At 39.5% G+C, this 18,966-nt stretch overlaps 1 protein-coding gene across 18 annotated transcripts in view; it reads left to right on the plus strand.

The window, feature by feature from the left end:
* CELF2 (CUGBP Elav-like family member 2) overlaps positions 1-18,966 on the plus strand; it is a 543,574-nt gene that overhangs the window by 477,112 nt on the left and 47,496 nt on the right. For all 18 annotated transcript variants that reach the window (XM_068189476.1, XM_068189481.1, XM_068189469.1 and 15 more), the window contains 3 exons: positions 9,355-9,434; positions 14,392-14,550; positions 16,661-16,724. In XM_068189476.1, coding sequence (XP_068045577.1) covers positions 9,355-9,434; positions 14,392-14,550; positions 16,661-16,724 — 303 coding nt within the window. The remainder of the gene's footprint in view (positions 1-9,354; positions 9,435-14,391; positions 14,551-16,660; positions 16,725-18,966) is intronic.

Raw genomic sequence — 18,966 nt, forward strand, 5'->3', positions numbered from 1 at the left:
ATTTAGAATTTATTTCTTTACTTTTGGATCTACATGTTTCTAGTAGGCATTAGGACCCACAGAATGTTTTACAACAATTTGTGCATGGGGGTTTCTAGTTTCTATAAAACACCTATAAATTTCAGCAAAGGAAGGGCAGGTATTCCTATATGTCATGGCACTGCTTGAAAGCACATACTGTATTACTTCTGAACAATAAGGACTTGTTGAAAAACCACTCTTACAATAAATAGGGAGCCACTCTTACAATAAATAGGGAGCCACACTTACATTTATGCTTTGTGATCCCCAAATTTTTGGGGCTGGGATGCAGCAATCCCTTCAGGCAAGGAGAGCCTCACGATCATGGCTTTTGCCTCGGGGAAGATTAGGACACAGGTCTAAAGTTGGTTCCCGCAGCTCAATAAGGAATGTTTACTGATGGAGTTGAGTGTTGCCATTATCTTTCTAGACCCAACACTGAGGCAAAATAAGTATTTCTGATTTTTCACTGATTTCATTGTGTGAGCAGCACAAGGAAGGGATGATGGAAGACACAAGTGGGAAAGCAGCTAATTAACTGCTGAAATAACAAGATCTTCACATCAGATGTTTTGAGCCCCAAAAAAAGATTTAATTGACTTATCAGCATCACCCAACAAAGAAATGGATCTTTCCTGGAATCCATAAAAATCCCACTGCATACTTGCTTTAATTCAACAGACTCAGTATAGTAGGAAGATAGAAAAGCTAATTGTGAAATCCAACAGAGTAAGTGAGGTTGGTGGGGTAGTTTTGCTCTGCTGTGAACAGCAATCTCACAACAATCAGGAGCTGAAATTCCTAAGCCAAGTCTCCAATGTATCAGGCAGGGCAGTGTTATGTGCTGGCCAGCACAGCTGTACAGTTAATGTGCTGTTCTCTCCTGCTGGAGACTGAAGATCTCAGTCCAGGTAGGTCACACACCAGTAACCACAGCAGAGCTGCATCCTCTGTGCCGCTCGGGTTCATTTCGGTCACAATCACAACTGATATTCTATCATGCCCTCATGCCTCATGCCTTGTTAAACTCGAATTGCTTTCTACACACCCATGTTCACACTTCAAAATGGGTTCAGCTGCACCAACCAGGTTTTCAGGCAGATTTTTATCAGCTTCACAAAACCACCACTCCATGAGAGAAGGCAAAGTGTTGTGAAAATGGTTGGTATTGCAGTTGAAATGAAAAGTGCTGAGGGACATCTGCAGAGGAGGGAGTTTGACTGAAAAAGCACAAGGTGAAAAACTGCTTCAGGAGGGAGAATTTACACCATTAAATCTTTGTAAAGAGTTCCAATCCTTAATGAGTTTTAATTCATGTTACCATTTCCAAGATGTTAATTCCCTTTGCCACAAATATAATTTGTTTTCTCATCACCCATCCAGATGTGCTCCCCTCCTAGACACAGAGGGGGGGTGAATGAAAAATAGTCACTGTCTGAGTAAAACACTGACCTTGCCATGCCAGAGCCTTCGGGAGCTCAGTTCAGTGCTCACAGCAGTGAGATGGAAATGTGGTCCAGTAAACTCTGTTTGGTATCTCTTTTTCAATTGCATAACAAGTACACCTCATGGTATCTCAGATGAAAAAAAAGCTTGAATAGTATCTTCCTTGGTATTTATGCCAGTTTTCAAGCTTTCTTAAAGAGCTCAGGCAAAAATAATCTGCATTACCAGCAGATAGCTGCAAGGAATAGCTCCAAGTTACACAGCTCAGTTTTGGTTTAGACTCGGTTTGGGTTTGAGTTTTTTTACTTACTAAAGACTAAAAAGGTTTTGGTTGACTTTTATTTTAGCCCATGGCTATACTACATCAGCAATGTTACCACTGGGAGGGTAAACAGTCAGCTGTCAACTCACAGGATTTAGGGTTGTATTGTACCACATGGGCTCCAGTAGCAAGGAGAAATCCCGTCCTGTGGCATCAAGGGAAAATGTAACACTTAGTGATGAGTGTGATATAAGTGCTTAGATAAAGGGAGAAGGGGAGAGAGATGGAGCTCGTTGTAGTTCCTAACCAAGAGGACTGAACTTGGTTCCTAACCAAAGCTGACAGAACTTTAATAAAGTCACACCCATTGCTGTCACTACTGAAAATGGACCATCACCTTTTCCACTCCAAATTCCTATTGTCAGCTGTTTGAAACTCAGCTCTAAAATGAGACCAAAGTAATGATATAGCACTCCAGTGCTGGAGCAGTATTTTAAAGAAACTGAATTTTTTTTTTTGGCTTGAGTCACATTTTCCCCCATTGTTACTCACTCCTGCATCTAAGAAATAACCATTGTTTATACCTGTAATTCACTATATTTCAATCAGCTACAAGAATAGGCACCAACCATAAGGCATTGCTTTCCAAAGGCTTTAGGATAGTCCCTGTGAAATTAGCTGGCTGGCAGCAAGTAATTCCTAGCTGTGAAAGGTATTAAAAAATAAAAATACCCTGTTGGCTGTAGAGATAAAGAAGCCAGGGACCCAACAGCTATAGAGGCTGGCTGCCTCTTGAGCAGGGTTCATGGGACTATCTAAAGAAGCTTGCCACTTCCTGTACAGTATTCATTATTCCAAGAGAAGGATTCAGCCTGCAGGGTTGTTTAATCCAGCACTTTTTCTGAAGAGCTAAATATGCTTTACAAAAATTCATGATTGTGATATCATGTGCTAAGCCTCATTATCATGAAAAAGTAGAAGTGAACTGCCTCAGATGATTAAGATTTTAAATCACTTATTGTAAATGGCTTAAGGAAACTTTCAGACCTCTTGACTCCCAGCGCTATGTAATGTCTACGTGACCACAGATGCCAACACAGACAGCCAGGCAATTAAAGCTGGAGTGTGCAAATATAGCCAGAAATCCCCAAATTTGATTTGTAGCTGTGTAGCTGTGCCACTGATGTGCTGTATTGACCGTAGGTGAGTTGGTCGCTCATCATCTCTGTTATCCTGTTGCTTAAAATAAGGGTAGCGATGCTCTTCTGCCTTTGTAAAATGCTTTTTTTAGATCAGTGGATCAATATCTTTGTATCACTCTAGGAATTATTACCATCTGTAACGATGATAAAAAAAAAAATCTTCTTATCCTTATCACAGGAGCACCACATAGCAAATTATTCTGCTGTATTGCTAAGTGCAGATTTATATATCAGATACCAGAAAGAAGTCAGCTGGGTTAATAGCATGCACTGAAAAAACCTGCTAATAACATGTAGAGAGAGCTGGATATACCATGAAAATTGTGAGAAAGCTCAAAATGCATTTTTCTACATCTTCTAGGCTCCTAATTGTATGATTTTTTAACAAAACATCACCAGGCACATGGGACAAGTGAACATTTCTGCAGACATTGATTACAAGGATTGTTTTTTCATTCTTTCTTCGCTTTAAGAGCAGGTTAGAAATGAAATAGCGAGTCACACCATGGTGAGGCAATTTAATTTCTTGAAAATCCAATCAGAATTTTCAGATTCAAGGGTTTTCTTGATGAATTAGTAAAAGAAAATTAGTATTTGCATCACAATTAATTGCAGGGAAGGATAGGTGAGGGACTTTTATGCTGGGTTTTTTTTTCCTCTGGATATTTACTGCTCCTTTCTGAGCTAAAGTAACATGAAGTGTCAGCTGTGGGAACACCCTAAATTAGGGGTCACCTTCTGAATTGTGCATCCGTAAGTGATGGGAAGCAAGGACATGGAAGTGCTGTGTTTTCAATAGCTCTTCAGAAGCACCTCCGTGCCTTATGCCTTTTGCTGCAATGTGGTAACATTTTCATTTTTTCCAATCATTATGGCACATTTAATTTTGTTTTCCCTTGCTGAAACTCTTTTGCAGCTGGGAGGGAAGCAACACATCCAACTGACCAATGTCTCTGCTGGCCTTTGGCCAGTAACTACATCTCAGATTTCCATTACTGCAGTTTTGCAGCAATCCCTCCCAAGAGGCAATCCTGAAATGAAATAATTTGCAAGAGGCTTTATTCCAACAAGAGGATCATCGAGGCACAGTTCTAGAATATGGTCTTTGGTACCCATTTAATTCTGGGTTTGTGTAAATTCCACTTACTGAAGTCTGTACTTTGCAGGGTGGGTAATTGAATGTCCAATTAGAAATGCTTTGAGGGAACCATGAACTTCAGGAAATTTAAAATCTACAACCTGTCATCTGGTCAATAGTCAAATCAGCAGAGCTGAAGAGCTGAGACGTGGTTACAGGATGTGCCTCTTGATACCTTTATGTGCCTGATATGCATAAACTGAAGAGCTTCGCTGTGACTTTTTCAAATTCTTTTCTTTAGACTGAATTGTTGCACTTGGTCTCAGACCTATCGTTGTGTGTCTTAGGTAATACTTAACAACCAGATATCACTATGGTAAACAATTTGGTGTACAATTTAGTTTGTAGATGAAATGTTTTTTAGCCACCAAGACAGATTTTTGTGTGATGTCTTCATTAGAAGGCTGTTTTCCAGGATGCTCCTTCCTTCAGACTGGGCTGTACTAGCACAGGAAAGGAAAAGGAAAAGTCTATTTTGCAATCTCAGCTAGAAACATTTTAACCCAACTAGAGCTTAATTTTAATAACACTTCAATTTCCACAGCTTTTTATTCAAGCCTTATCTTTTCTTTAAATAGAAGCTTTCATCTCAGAGGATCCCAACTACTCCTTGCAGGAGTATTTGGCAGCTTTTCACTTTTGTTTCTTTACAGAAATTTAAGAAAAACTTGTTTACAGTGTACTGGGAAGCTGTGGTGCAGCCATTACAGCACCAGCTGCGCAGCCAGCACTGACACAGCACTGCGCTTGCTTGGGTGGCTTTGAAAATCTCTTGGGTCTTCTTCTGTGTCAAAACCATGTTTTTAGACTTCCAAACAATGTCTCTGCATTTTGCATCTCCCTTTGACTTCACTTTAAAACCTCTGGTAGACCATGGTGGTTTCATGAGGGAGGTTTCTTGTGTAGGTATGAACCTTACCTGAAGCTTCCATACATAAAAGTGTTCTACTTCACTTGCAGCTCGCAGCAGTTGATGTTGTGTTAGGCTGTGCAAGAACTGCTGTCTGTTTCTCAACACTTCTAGAAAAACCTGAGATGAGAAGAATCACATGAAGCAGGAGCTGAAATGGGGCAGAGCTGAGCTTTTTTAAATATTTCAAATATTCAGTCACTCAAGCAGCAGGCCCTAGGTTTGGGGTGGCCAGGGTCAAGGAGGAGGCCTATCACATTTTACTGCATTTTCAGAATTCTCTTTCAGTTTGTGGTGGGAGAGGGGTAAGGAGTAAGCCTGTGAGTTTAGATGTTCTCTCAGCCAACATGGCAGATGTGATAATGGGCTCCAAAATTTCTCCCATGATAAGGCTGGGTGCCTTACTCCAATTCTGCCTGCAGAAGGAAATTACTTCCAGCAGCCCTTCCCCAGTCACTCATTTACCTGCTGTAGTGGGTGAGAAGGCAGCCTTGGAGAAGCAGCTAAAATTCTTAGATCTTCTTTCTCCCTCCCCTTTTCCTTCTGTCAGTGATTCCTGACATTTTGAAACCAGAGCTGATAAATAAGTGTGAGGTGTCTTGTAGGCTGGCTGTTTTTACAAAACAATCTATTTTTTTGGTGTAGCTAGGTAGTTGGTTGTACAAACTGAAGTTATTTCAAGGCATTAGCTATAGAAATATCCCCCTCTCCATATTTTCCCTCCCAGAGAGCTCCACAGCTCCAGTAAGGAGGGAATAATTAAATATTGGTGGGGTAGAACAGAAATAGTTTGCTTGTAGCTGTGGGTTGGGAAGACCTTGTTCCGTGGCACGCCAATCAATGCTGTGTTTCATAGGATGAGGTAAGAGGCCACGGAAATCTTTCTTGTTTCCTTGCACCACAAGGCATGAAATCTGATTAGTCCTGTCCTCTTCTAATTGTGATTTATGGTCCTAGAGCTGGCAGTGTGTTCCCAAAAGACCACCTGCACCCATGTGACACAGTGAGTGAGAGAGTGCTGGAAAGGCTTTTCCCAACCCTTCAGAAACATAAAGAAACGAAATCCAGTGTCCTTGGACACCAGCTTCTGATTAAATCCTAGGTGCCCAACTACACCACCCTCCTCCAGTGCATATGTGCCCCACAGAGGAAAATCAAGGTCCTGCCATTGACTATGGCAGTAAATACAAGCATTCCACAACAGGTTTTTCTGAACACCTAAATTATAAATGCAAAATTATTGAGTTAAATAGACCAAATCCTATGACACAGGCTAAGCTCCCGTCCAGTGTGGCAGTCTGGTCAAGAAGGAAAGGAGTCCATAGTTCACGCATAATAAAATATATATGATCCCATATTCCATGCAAAATAAAATATATATGCACACGCAAATCAATAAACAAATGTTGTGTGTAGTGTCCAGGTTTGATAGCTGAAAAATAACCCTTGAATGTGAATACACATAGGAATGTCTAGAAGAATGGTTAAATTAGCAGATGTTTAATTGGGGCACTTAATGGCAACCTCCTAAAGTCTGGGTTTTCAAATAATTTTAAAATAACATTGTCTACTGAATTTTTGCCATGTTATTGAGGTAAATTGGAAATTTACCTCAATAAATGGTAAGGTGGAAATGGCCACTGTCTATCAGTGGGAAATGGCCTGCTGAATGGAGATAACAAGGGGACTTAACCTTGTAGCCTCTGGCTGGCAAACCCTAATTAAAATGCAGCCCTATCCTCTCAGTGGAATGCTGCTTCCAAATGCTCATATTCAAGCTGCATAACCTCATTCATCAGGCATTCCCCTTGCCCAAAGAACAAGTTTATTTCAAATTGGTACAGAGATCTGCTACAAAGGTCTTTTTGCTCCATGACAAAGGCAACAAGACCCATGCAAATGGTTTTGGGCTGAGGAGTGAGGAGGAAGGCTTTGCAGTGGTGCTGGGCACTGGAAGCACCCAACATCTGAGCCCCGTGGTTAAAAAGAGAGAAAGCTCAAGGGAGGGAAGTCTGCTTTATCTTGAGAGGAATGCAGCCTTATTTCTCTGCTGATTCACATTTCTTTTGAGACTTGCTAATTGCAACATCTCTCAGTAAGTTACTTACACCAGAACTGCTGGGGAGAAATTGTGATAAATGCATAAACTGTGTCTTACTGATTTTTGTTGACATTTTACATGCTTCCCATGCATTTGAAACCTCCATTCAGTAATTGTCACTATAGTACACACTCCTGGATAGTGAGAACCAAAGAAGTGAATGAAGCAGTTTCTTGACCATTATCGACAATATTATTCAAGGCTCTGCATGAGGTTCCTTGCCTGCCCTCCAGTATATCTCTATTTGTGCTCATCCCCCACTGAATTTGCAAGACAAAAAAAGAATAATGCTAATAACAGAAATGGTATTAAGAGAGATTACTTTGAGACTAATGGTAAATTTGGGCCTCTTTGATTTTAGTGCACAGCAGCAATATGGAATCTAGGAGAAGTACTGCAGATTATTTACCCTTCTACTTTACATTTTGTCTAGATTGCTGTACAGAAAGCTGGTTTGTTACATCATATTCTTTGACAGAAATATGTTGCTGAACAAGACTAGTATAGCATTATGTATTGTGGCTAAACAATAGTGAGACATCATCAGCTGTTTTGTTACCTAAGAAATACAGAAAGTCACAATGCTGTGATGAAGTTTGGGTAAAAGAACTTTGATTTCTGATTTTATGATGCTCATCTATCAGCCAGGGTTAGCTTAGGTTCTTTTGAATCGAGGTCTTTTACATTAAAGAGAAAAAAAAATACCGCATGATGCAAAAATGCATTGACTTTATTTTCATGACTAGATGTAGTGCTTTTGGGTAATGATCAGGCATTGCTTTCTCTTACTGTTGTTTGATTAAAATGTGAATACAGTCTTGACTTGATAATCTTACCAGGTGGTACACACAGAGCTAAAAAGAAAAGGTATTCTATGCCTCAAATTGATTTGCATAAACCAAACAATCTGTTGCTTGCTGGATTGCAAAATGGTTTATTTTGCCCATTGGCCACAGGGGCAACAATATTGTATTTTTGATGCCAGAATGTAGCTTTCATGCATTAGCTCTAAAATGACAATATGCTTTAGCCTCTCAGTGCTTAGATCTGCTTCATTTGGAAATCTTTTAAGTAGTAATAATAATAATGTTTTGAGGAAATTGAGTGGAACACTAAATTATTCTCTGAAACCTAAGTTCAAACTGTGCAAGGCTAAGGGAGCTGAAAATCAATGCACTTTTAAAGTCATTAGAGATCACAAGTGAAATAAGTCTGTGTTGCTTTAGCTAAGCTTTTAGTGTGCCATGGTATTATTACAAAATCAGCCTGAATCTGCATTAATTTCACAGTCTTTTTCTTTAAGATGCCCAAGGGTGCATGAAGAGTAAAATGTAAATCTCAGGAGGCAATGTTTTTATTAGCCAAAAGGGCAGTGAGTCATGCACTGAAAACGTTGACCTGCACCATGCCCAGTGTAGGTATGGCTGACAATAGTAAAAGGGTGGAAAAATAGCCCAGGCATTAGCCTACTGGCTTTTCATTATGATTTGAAAGGCTGAAGAGGAAAAAAAAAAAAGAGTGATTTTTTTCAGTTATTCACGCACACAGCTTCAGAATTGTTCAAGCTTTCATGGATCAAAGAATTATACTTGTACCTAGAACTCGGAGAAACAAATACCATAAGGATTTTTATTTTTAAAATGTTATTTTCTTAAATGTTGAGATTCCACCTACATTACTGAATTTTGTCTGAGTCTTTTCACAAATAGTCACAGGATACACAGTGGTGTTTTTCTCATTCTTATTTGTATGATACTTCTTGGTGCATCACAGTAATTTGTGATGTTATGGACCCCTTTATTAAATTCTCAGTTCAGCTGTCAGTGATGCCGACATTTATTCACTATCCACAGTTTACCTACACAAAAGCCAGAGTAAGCAATTGTTAATGCATGGTCTGAATAGATTTAACTATGCAATCCAAAGGCTACATAAAAGCCTTATTTATTTCAAACCCTGTGGCTAAAGAACAAAAACAGTAACAAAACAGAGCAAACAAACAAAAAAGAAAATCAAAGCAAAACAAACAAAAAAATTAAATAAAAACCCTCCTTGTCACCCATCTCCACCTAATTTTTTTTCTTTCATCTATGGTCAGATTAGCAAGTCAGCACTGTCAATAAATAAACTAGAGAAGTTGTTTATTTTTATGTACTACTGAGAACAGTGTCGTCTTGTGGCCGTTCTCGTAGACTGTGTTGGTTTAACAAGCGTCCAACCCTTTTGTCTTGTTGTTTTTTGTCTTTCCTGCTCCCTGTCCCCTTGTTCCCACAGGCTGTGCGTTTGTCACATTTTCTACAAGGGCAATGGCACAGAATGCAATCAAAGCCATGCACCAGTCTCAGACCATGGAGGTACAGTACTGTATCATTTGCCCTTTCTTTGTTTTCTTTGTGCAAATGATTGCGAATGGTAAAGCCATGCTCTCCTGGATCAGATCAGACACATGACAATCACAGATTTAATTTTTTTACCAGCTCACTCTACCTGTCTTTGTGAAGCTTTATTTTTCTCAGTCACCTAAAAGAGCACAAAAAGGTTGCTGTGTGGTATCCAAACACGGCTCTCAATCCTGTTTTCAGTGGCATTCAGCAGAAAATACAAATGCTATGAATACCACTCCTCAGTTGTACTCAGAGTATCTCTGATGATTAAATTACCTCTATTTTTAACACACATTCCCCCTAAGAAAAATCTTTCTTTCTTTTAAATAGATTTCTAAGTGTTGTGGTTTGCACTGCTCTGAGAAGAAGCTCAAGAGATTTACCATGGCCACACTGAGTGCATGTGTTTTTCTGCAAATAGAATATCTTTTTAAGTTAATAATATTTTGCCTTCTTCATGTAGCCAATAAAAATGCTAATGATGACAGAGCATATTGGAGTGTGGCACTTCCTGCAGAGCACCATCGTGGCTGGCCCCTCACAAGCAACACTCTTCATTCCCTTCCAAACTGCCTCTATGGCCTCGTATTTTATCATGATGAGCAACTCAAAACTTTAAGCTGGTTCACTCAATGTGACTTTAGCTGCTGGCTAATGATCTGGTCATTGGAGTGGTTATTGAATGCCACAGCTTGTCTGGCAATCTCAAAACTTTTTTCAGTCTGTGATTTTTGTCATGGTCTTTCAGAATTTTGCACAAAAAACCGCACAAGTATGAAATCTTTACTTACTCTGGATCTTCTAGCTTATCATTGGAGAGTGCATGTTATACTGTATTATGTATACTGTATCTTCGTGTAGTGATGATTTTTCTCAGAGGTGGCATTGATGTTATGTGCACTTGTTTCTTTTTTTTTTTTATTATTATTTCTTTTTCCACCAGGACCTTTCAATTTTTATTTTTTTTTCTCTCAGTGATTTTCCTTTGCAATGCTCTAGTCTCCCAAAGCATGCTGGGTGCTAAACAATCATTATTGCGTCATGTCGTTGAGCTGCTTTGTGTAACGAGCCAAGGGGGGACACCAGGGGTGGGAGGGTGGACAGAGGACAAGGAGGAGGAGAAGATAAAATTCAAGCCAGTGCATGAAAATGTCACTAACTGTTTCCTGTATAGTACAAGTAATGATATCAGCATTGCAAAGCTGTTGTCTTTCCAAACATCACGTTTGAATTTGGTTGAGCTTCTTTTATAATCAATGTGTTTTCTTTTCAGTGCAATGCATTTTTAGACCCTGGGTATACAGTTTTAGTTGAGAATCTGCCAATGAGATGAGAATAATTGAAATTATCATTACTAGAAAGCTGCTGATATACACTCTATGCAGTCTGATAGTATATTGTGAAAAAACTGCCACTTTGAGTCTCTGCAATAATACCTGTAGTAATTTGTCTGCCGTGCACTGCTCCATTAATTCAGATCTATATGTTTTACTGGGTTTGATTCCAAGTAAAAAGGAAATATTTGTTGGTAATACTGTGTTTTACCTATATTTTCCATGTGTTTTAATGTATTTTTCCATCTAACAAAATGAATTTTACACAGCTCTACTTCCGAAGATGGTAAAATAAAGACATAACACCTCCCAGACAAATTCTCCCACTGCTCTGTTGTATGCAGCGCTCCAAAAGGGGCTGCATTTTGACAGGATATTCTTAATGAGATTAGTTCTGTAGAATGGTTACTCTTGGATCAAAATCCTTCTCAACACCTTTAGACATATCATCAATGAGATCCCCAAATTGGCAAGGCAATTCCAAATATTTTTCCCTTTGAACATCTCGGTCTTTGCATCAGTTGAGCTTAGGCTGAGTCCCTTCTTGGAAAGAAGCCGTGCACCCTCCCTCTCACTGAAGGAGGGACTCAACCTGGCAACAGAAAAATATGAAGGCAGCACCAGCTGTTGAGAAGAAAATGGCACTGAATGGCATGGAAATATGAAGACATTGAATGAGGAAGGGAGATGCACCTTGTGTTGGTGCTGGAAGCTTCCCCTCAAGCTAGGAAATAGAAGTGCATAAAACAAGAATCACCCCCTAGGCAAAAAAAAAAAAAAAAAAAAAAAAAAAAAAAAAAAAAAATTGCTCACTTTTGCCAATACTCTTCTAGTGAAAAGTTAAATTGGGTTGACTAGTGTTACACATCAAACCTCAGCCTGAAACGGTCATCCTGGGACACTTTGGTTTCATGTTATTTTGCAAATAAAAGTGGGCTTAGGGGAAGATATGTAGTACGCAATGGCATTTCAACTCAATTACTACTCGATTACTCAATTACTTGATTTTTTCCTTTTTTTATTATTTTCAGTTCTTTAGCACTCATCATTGACCAAGATGAATTTTCAAAGAGGGCTAAGAAAGAACAATGGGGTTGTTAAGTCCAGATGAACATGTCTCATAGAATAATGCATTTTCTTCATACTCTTTCCACCTGACTTACTGACCTGGTTAAATCAACTGATTTTTAAAATATAATTGCTGCTCCAAAGTGTTTGCTCTTCTATTTCTTTTCCATGGAGTTTTTTTTGTTTGTTTGTTTAAGTCATTCAAATGCAGCACCAATAGAAGACACCAATTTGTTATCATGGAGTAAATTTGATACAACAATAACAACCCTTTTCTCATATAGAGCCACTTGCTAGATATAATCTCAGTCTTCAGAATGTTTGCTTTCTTGAAAATGATGAAGTGATGAAATATAGAGCAGACAGTGAAAAAATGAATTATAGATTCATAAATTGCAGAGATATTGTTTTTATACAATTTACTAACATTTAAGCATTCATAAATACGTCAGCTGTAGTGTTGAATGCTGAACTACCAATATAATATTTCTATAATATTTCTATTATAAAAACTTAACCATATAATATTTCTTCCTTTGGTATTTATTTCTATTTCTTTGGAAATATATTTGATTCTCCTGTACATCCAGGCAGAAGGCAGTAAGTTCCAGTTGTTCTTAGCCCAGTGTTACCAATAATGTTACTTGTATCTCGTATAAGATAGAAACAGCTTGCTTTTTTTTTTATTAGCAAAACCAGAAAAATCTCTCTCACATCCTCTACCCCCTGGCTCCTTTTTCTTTCTTCTTTTTTTCTAAATGATCTTATTTTTAATATTAGTATAAAAATCACTAGAGAGAGGTAATTGTATAACAAGCCGACTCCTTCATAATCTTTATTTGATTGCTGGAGTGTTATGGATCTCCTTTCTTCCTCACTGAAACACTAAAAGACATTTTTACAATGAAACACACAGGAAAAGAATTGGAGGTGGAATAATAAACCACAAGCAATTATTTTTTATGATAATTCTAAAGGAACTGTGTTGATGGGGAATCTTTATATGAGAGATATTATTATTATTATTATTATTATTATTATTATTATTATTGCTGTTTATTTCATCATTTTATCTGATGATTGGGACTATTTTTATCACTTGTCCTGGTGTGAGGTTTTTCAGAGAAAAGGTACATGGCTTCTTTTTGTAATTATTTGAGGACAGGAACTTTTCTGAAGATGTTCACAGTGTTGTGAGAACAGCCATGGGAAGAGTAGGTGACGTAGAACCCTGCTCTGCATCCCACGCTTTACACTTTGGCTAAAGCACTGCTGTGTTCCTTGGACTTGAGTCTCTTATCACTCCTGCCATTGTGTTCACATTGAAGTTAGACAAGAAATTAGTATAATAAAGCATGGCAAGGGAAGTTATTCCTTGGATGCTGTGAGGTTGAAAAGCAGTATGAAATGGATTGACAGTTTCAGTGACTCATAAAATGTTTGAATTAATTTGAAGAACTGAATCATTGCAGTATATAGCTGGCTTTCTTGATCTGAAAAAAATTAAGACTTGAAAGGTTAAAATATAAAACATTTCTTAGCAGGGAAAAAAACAGAGAGAAATCAACAGAGACATCTTTCATAATCACATCTCATTGTCTCAGTGTCTTTGCCCAGGAAGTGCCAATTCGAAGTCCAAGGGAAATTCCAGTTTACCTCAAAAGTCCATTTGGTCTGTGATCTCCAACTTCTTCCCAAGGGTCCCTCAGCCATGGGAGAGGAATAGGCTGCAGACCAGATCTCTAGCTCTTTCTTACAGCTTCCCTATTTCCTAAGGCATCTTACAGCCTTGCCATACCATGTAACAAGAGACTGATAGAAGCAATAGAAGAAATGGTGTCAATCAGGAATGGGCTGCTATCACCAGAACTAGTCCCTTTTGGTCTGCATCCTGCCCTTTGTTCACATCTCAAGGGTGCTTGATACAAAGCGTGCCCAGGAGCGGACCGCAGGTGGGTGAATTGACTGGGGGTCCTTGGTGTGAACAGGGCCAGTGCCTCGCTGATGTAAATGGGTGCTGAGGTAAATCTGCTGCTCCCGGTCTCTTTAGGGTGCACACACCAGCTGCACTGAGCCTGATGGCACAGCCAGACCGTGGTGGCAGGGCTGTGTTGGCTGTGTGGTCCCTGGCAGCATGGAGGTTGGACACCTCTCCCTTTGGCGCTGCCTCGAAAACAGACTGCAGACAAAGCATCACATCCATCTCATCAGCTGTGAAGCTTAATTAAAGAGGACTGGTACACTTTGCTGTCTCTGGCAGCAATTTGGATAGCTGGAAGGAAAAGAGAGCCTGAGGAAAGGTGCTTTATAAAAAGAGCTGGGGAATCAATAATTTCTCCATAGCCTCTTTTCTTAACAACCTGAAAATCTTAGTCCTTGCAGTCCTACTCGTGCCAGTCACAGAGAGGGTGAACAATCTGGTTGTGCCAGTGCCAGTGGCCCTACAGGACATGGCTGAGCTCACGAGGCGAGGGTGACCCGGTGTGATTTAACCCTTCTGTCTTTCCCAATCTGTCCAACCACAGGGCTGCTCTTCGCCAATCGTGGTGAAGTTTGCTGACACCCAAAAGGACAAGGAGCAGCGGCGTTTGCAGCAGCAGTTGGCTCAGCAGATGCAACAGCTCAATACTGCCACTTGGGGAAACCTCACAGGTCTTGGAGGACTCACACCACAATATCTAGCTGTAAGTTCATTTCAGGGGTGGTGGCTGTATTATGCTCTGTTTTAGGACCATGGTAAATCAGTTCTACTAAACTCCCTGCAGTAAATTACTAAATTGTCCAGGATACACTGTGTGTCTTCTGGGTGTATTTATCTGCAAAACAAATAATAGATTCATAGAAAGGCTTGGGTTGGAAGGGACCTTAAAGATCACCTAGTTCCAACCCCTCCACTGTAAATAAAATTTTATTCCATTCGTTTTATTGGGGGTTTTGAATGCTAGAGTCTGTTTTTTATAGCTGGAATAAAATTTAAGTTCTTCCTTAGGGGAGGACAGATAGGCAGCTGAACACTGTAGAGGCCATATCCATATGGTGCAGCCTCTAAACTAGAATGTTGTGGTTCAATCATCAAATTTCCACATTTTCATTTGGAAATGGCTTTTGCTTTAATGCATGGTCCTGTCAATGCTAAACATGCATGGTTCATATCCCCTTATACAGAAAGTGAATGTGGCCAGGAAAAGCCATAAATTTAAAATGGCTTTTTCCTTAGTTCATTTGTAAGATGAGAAACAGGTGGTAGCTGCTCTCCCTACTGGAAAATCTGAAATCCACAGCCACATGTCTTTGGTCCTGGATGACCAAGAGAGGTTCCCCTTCATCATAGCTGAGAGGGAGCCTCTAGCCTTTGTGGCTTTGGAGTTGGGAGGTCTGGTTGAGGAGCTTTTGGATAACTTGGGGGTTCCTCATGGTTTCAAGTAAGACAACTATAACCTCACGAAGTACAAGGCCAAGTGCAAGGTCCTGATCCTGAATCAGGGCAATCCCAAGCACAAAAGCATGGATCAAGAGCAGCCCTGAAGAGAACTTGGAATTGTTGGTGGATGAGAAGCTTAACATGACCTGTCAATGTTCACTTCCAGCCCAGAAAGCCAAATAAGTCCTGGACTGCATCCCCAGCACCATGGGAAGCAGGTCAAGGGAGGGGGTTCTGTCCCTCTGCTCTGCTCTGGTGAGACCCTAGCTGCAGTGCTGTATCCAGCTCTGGGGTCCCCAATACAGGAAAGACATGGAACTGTTGGAGCAGGTCCAGAGGAGGCCACAAAGGTGATCAGAGGGTTGAAGCACTTCTGCTTTGGAGAGAGGGCTGAAAGAGTTGGGGCTGTTCAGCCTGGAGAAGAGAAGCCTCTGGGACCTTTGAGTTTCCATACCTGAAGGGAGCCTCCAGCAAAGCTAGAGAGGGCCTTTTTAAAGGGACACTTAGTGATGGGGCAAGGGATAATGATTTTAAACTGAGAGAGGGCAGGTTTAGATGAGATACTCAGAAGAAATTGTTTCCTGTGAGGGTGGTGAGAGAGTGGCACAGGTTATCCAGAGAAGCTGAGGCTGCCCCAGAGTTGGATGGGGCTCTGAGCAGCCTGATCTAGTGGAGGGTGTCCCTGCCTGTGACAGGGTGGCTGGAAGTAGAGGAACTTTGAGGTCCCTTCCAAACCAAACCATTCTATGAAATGGATGTGCCCATATATATGTATTGTGTATGTATAAATACATCATTTGTGTGCATACAATATTTTGATATGGTGATATAAACAGCAATTTACCCAGCAATTAAAAATATATATTAGTACTGAGGTTGGCTAATTAATGCTGAGATAGGCTAAATTGCTATATATACAAATACCAGTCTAATGAATATCTGTGTGCTTGATTCATAAAGATAATAAAGAAAACCTGAATTCACAGAGGTGGGGAAGAATGGACCATGATTGACAGAGATGAGTTATGGTAACTACTAGACTACAGAGGGTTGTAATTAGTCACACTATGTTGGTTTAAATAGATTTAACACCTGGTTGTTAAAAAGAATAAATTGATTAATTGTTTTAAAGCAGCCATGTTATTGAGTTTCCCTTGTGTCTCTGTGTTTCTTAATAGAGATTAGACATTAATATGGATTTACAGCATTGACTCTAGGGATGTTCATTCCAACAGCAGACAGAAGCAAGAGACTGTATAAATGTAAAGGAAAGCAGAAATATTCCAAATGTGAAATGATAGCTCATTTTAGTTTTATCTTCATTTGTTACATTACTGTCAGATAGATTGCTGTGTTGTGTTGTTCATTTGCAGCTCCTGCAGCAAGCAACTTCCTCCAGTAACTTGGGTGCCTTCAGCGGCATTCAGCAAATGGCCGGTGAGTTAAAAACCCTCTCATTTTGCTCCTGCTGTGTTTTGTATTCTTAAGCTACCCAACGCTGTACCTCTAATAATCACATTGTCAGGGGGTGGGGGCGCGTTGCGTATTAAATGTGGCAGATGTATTGGCAGGGGACAGCTCATGGTTCCGCGTCAATAGAAACACTTTCACCCCTCTTTCAGAACTGAAATTAAACCCAGCGCTCCCAGGTTGTGCAAACAGTTTGTCTTGCATTAGTCACCTGCCATTTAGCCGAAGTAGCCAATTGTAAATTGCAGGAGAGCTCTTAGTCCCTGCAGCCGTATCCTGCCCTATGAAAAGTGTCAGGAAAGCAACAGCAGGATTACATTCTAATTTCCAGTGAGATTTCTGTGTCCTGAAAAATCAAATTAATGGCAGCCCTCAAACATTTTAATAATATGTGGTGAGGAAAAATGTTCTGACCTTTTTAATGAAACCCAAGATTACAGGCCTACCTTCAGTATGAATTTTCAGGCTCCTTTTATAATCACAGAAAATTAACTGGGTGCCTTTTTGACTTTGGAACCCTAGTTGGCAAAATTACACAACAGAGATTTTATGTAAAAATATAATCTTCAGTCTGGAGGAAAAAAAGAAAGAAAGAAAAGAGGAAAAAAGAATCAAAGTGTGAGCGGATTTGAAAGCCAGCTAGTTGGAGGGTTTCTTAGTAATGAGCTGTGTGCCAGTAGTAACTGATGTGTAGTGATTAGCAAAAGGTCATTCCCACTGTGTGACCTACCATGCTGATATCCTAACTTAACATGATGCTAGAGAAGGCAGCATGTGCAGTAAATCAGAGCACAGATGCACATTATGCCTGCCGTGAGGAACTGTTAAAAAGCTTTTTTTTTTCTTGTTACAGGGAAAAAAAAAGAAAGAATCACAAAACCCCTAAATTGCTACATTAGTTTATTTTAATCATGAGCCCGCTGAATCAATGAAATACATTACGCTTGCTTCATCATCACAAAACAAGGGCTAAAATATTCAGAAGTCTTTATGAGCACAATTTCTCATTCTTTTTTTAATCCTGGTCTTTTGCTGCTTCTGGTTCTGCTTTGAAGGAAGCCTGAAATACTTTAACAAGTATATATATATACCACGCTGTATAGCTATACCCCACAGGTATTCTTTGCTCAATCGTTATATTATGCCATTATTGCAGTGACATCAGAGAATAATGTGAACCTGCTGTCTGACAATATAAATTGGCCTACAGATGACAATATCTCTGAATTATTCTCTCTTCCTCAGACCTGCTGGCAGTGCTTGCTGGTTCTATTATGTTACCTTTGCAATCTAGCATTTTTTCCATCAAAATAATGTATCTTAATATGATAAACAGAAGAGAGCGGTTCAGCAACAGTTTTATACTTGGGAGTTTTGGAAGTGGTTTTGAGCTCAAAGATTGTGTTTTAATGTTTTCATATTAGGTTAGGTCTACAAAATGAAAGAATTGGGACACTAAGGAAAAATAATGTGATATCCATCGCATTATGTGCACCTTAGAAGTTTTTGTTGCCTATTTCTCACTGTTAGTGTAGATTCAGCTTTGTTTTCAAGAACTGTGTAGCAACTAAGGATTTTAATCAAGTATTTCTATGATGGGCTTTCAATCCAGGATGTGATTTATTCTCTGAAAATCATATAGTCTTGAGACTGAGGGAAAGTCATCATAAGAAATCATAGTGGCACATCATTGTTACTCGAGGGATATACTTTTTTCAACTGCAAATTAGATTGCTAATGTACTTATCTATGGGATAATTTGATGACTGACTGCCTCTCTTGGAAAAAAATATATTTTATATCTTATATTCATGTTTTCAAAACAGCTTGAAGTTTACTCCTTTCCCCAAAACACGTGACTCGTAAATCTTTATATTCAAGGTAAAATTAGTGATACAAAATTGTTCTCCAAGCTGCATCTCTACCTGAAAGTGCCAAAGACTAAGCACTATTTCATTGTTAGAACTGAGAGTTCATGTCCTCTCCTTGGAAATCAGGCAGTACTATGTTATGCAGTGCATCTGGTATTAACAATTTGTGTATTATGTTTCATGAGAGGAATAGAAAGTACTCCTGTGTCTTCAGCAAGAGCTTGCATTACCAGCTGAAGCTATCCTTGAACATTTGTGAAGGCCTAGAGTTTTTTAACTTAAGCTGTACAGGTTCATTTCACAAAAAAGAATCTAATATGTAATTCCATATTGCATGT

This window comes from Anomalospiza imberbis, chromosome 5 (genome assembly GCF_031753505.1).
Source record: "Anomalospiza imberbis isolate Cuckoo-Finch-1a 21T00152 chromosome 5, ASM3175350v1, whole genome shotgun sequence".
Lineage (NCBI taxonomy): Eukaryota > Metazoa > Chordata > Aves > Passeriformes > Viduidae > Anomalospiza > Anomalospiza imberbis.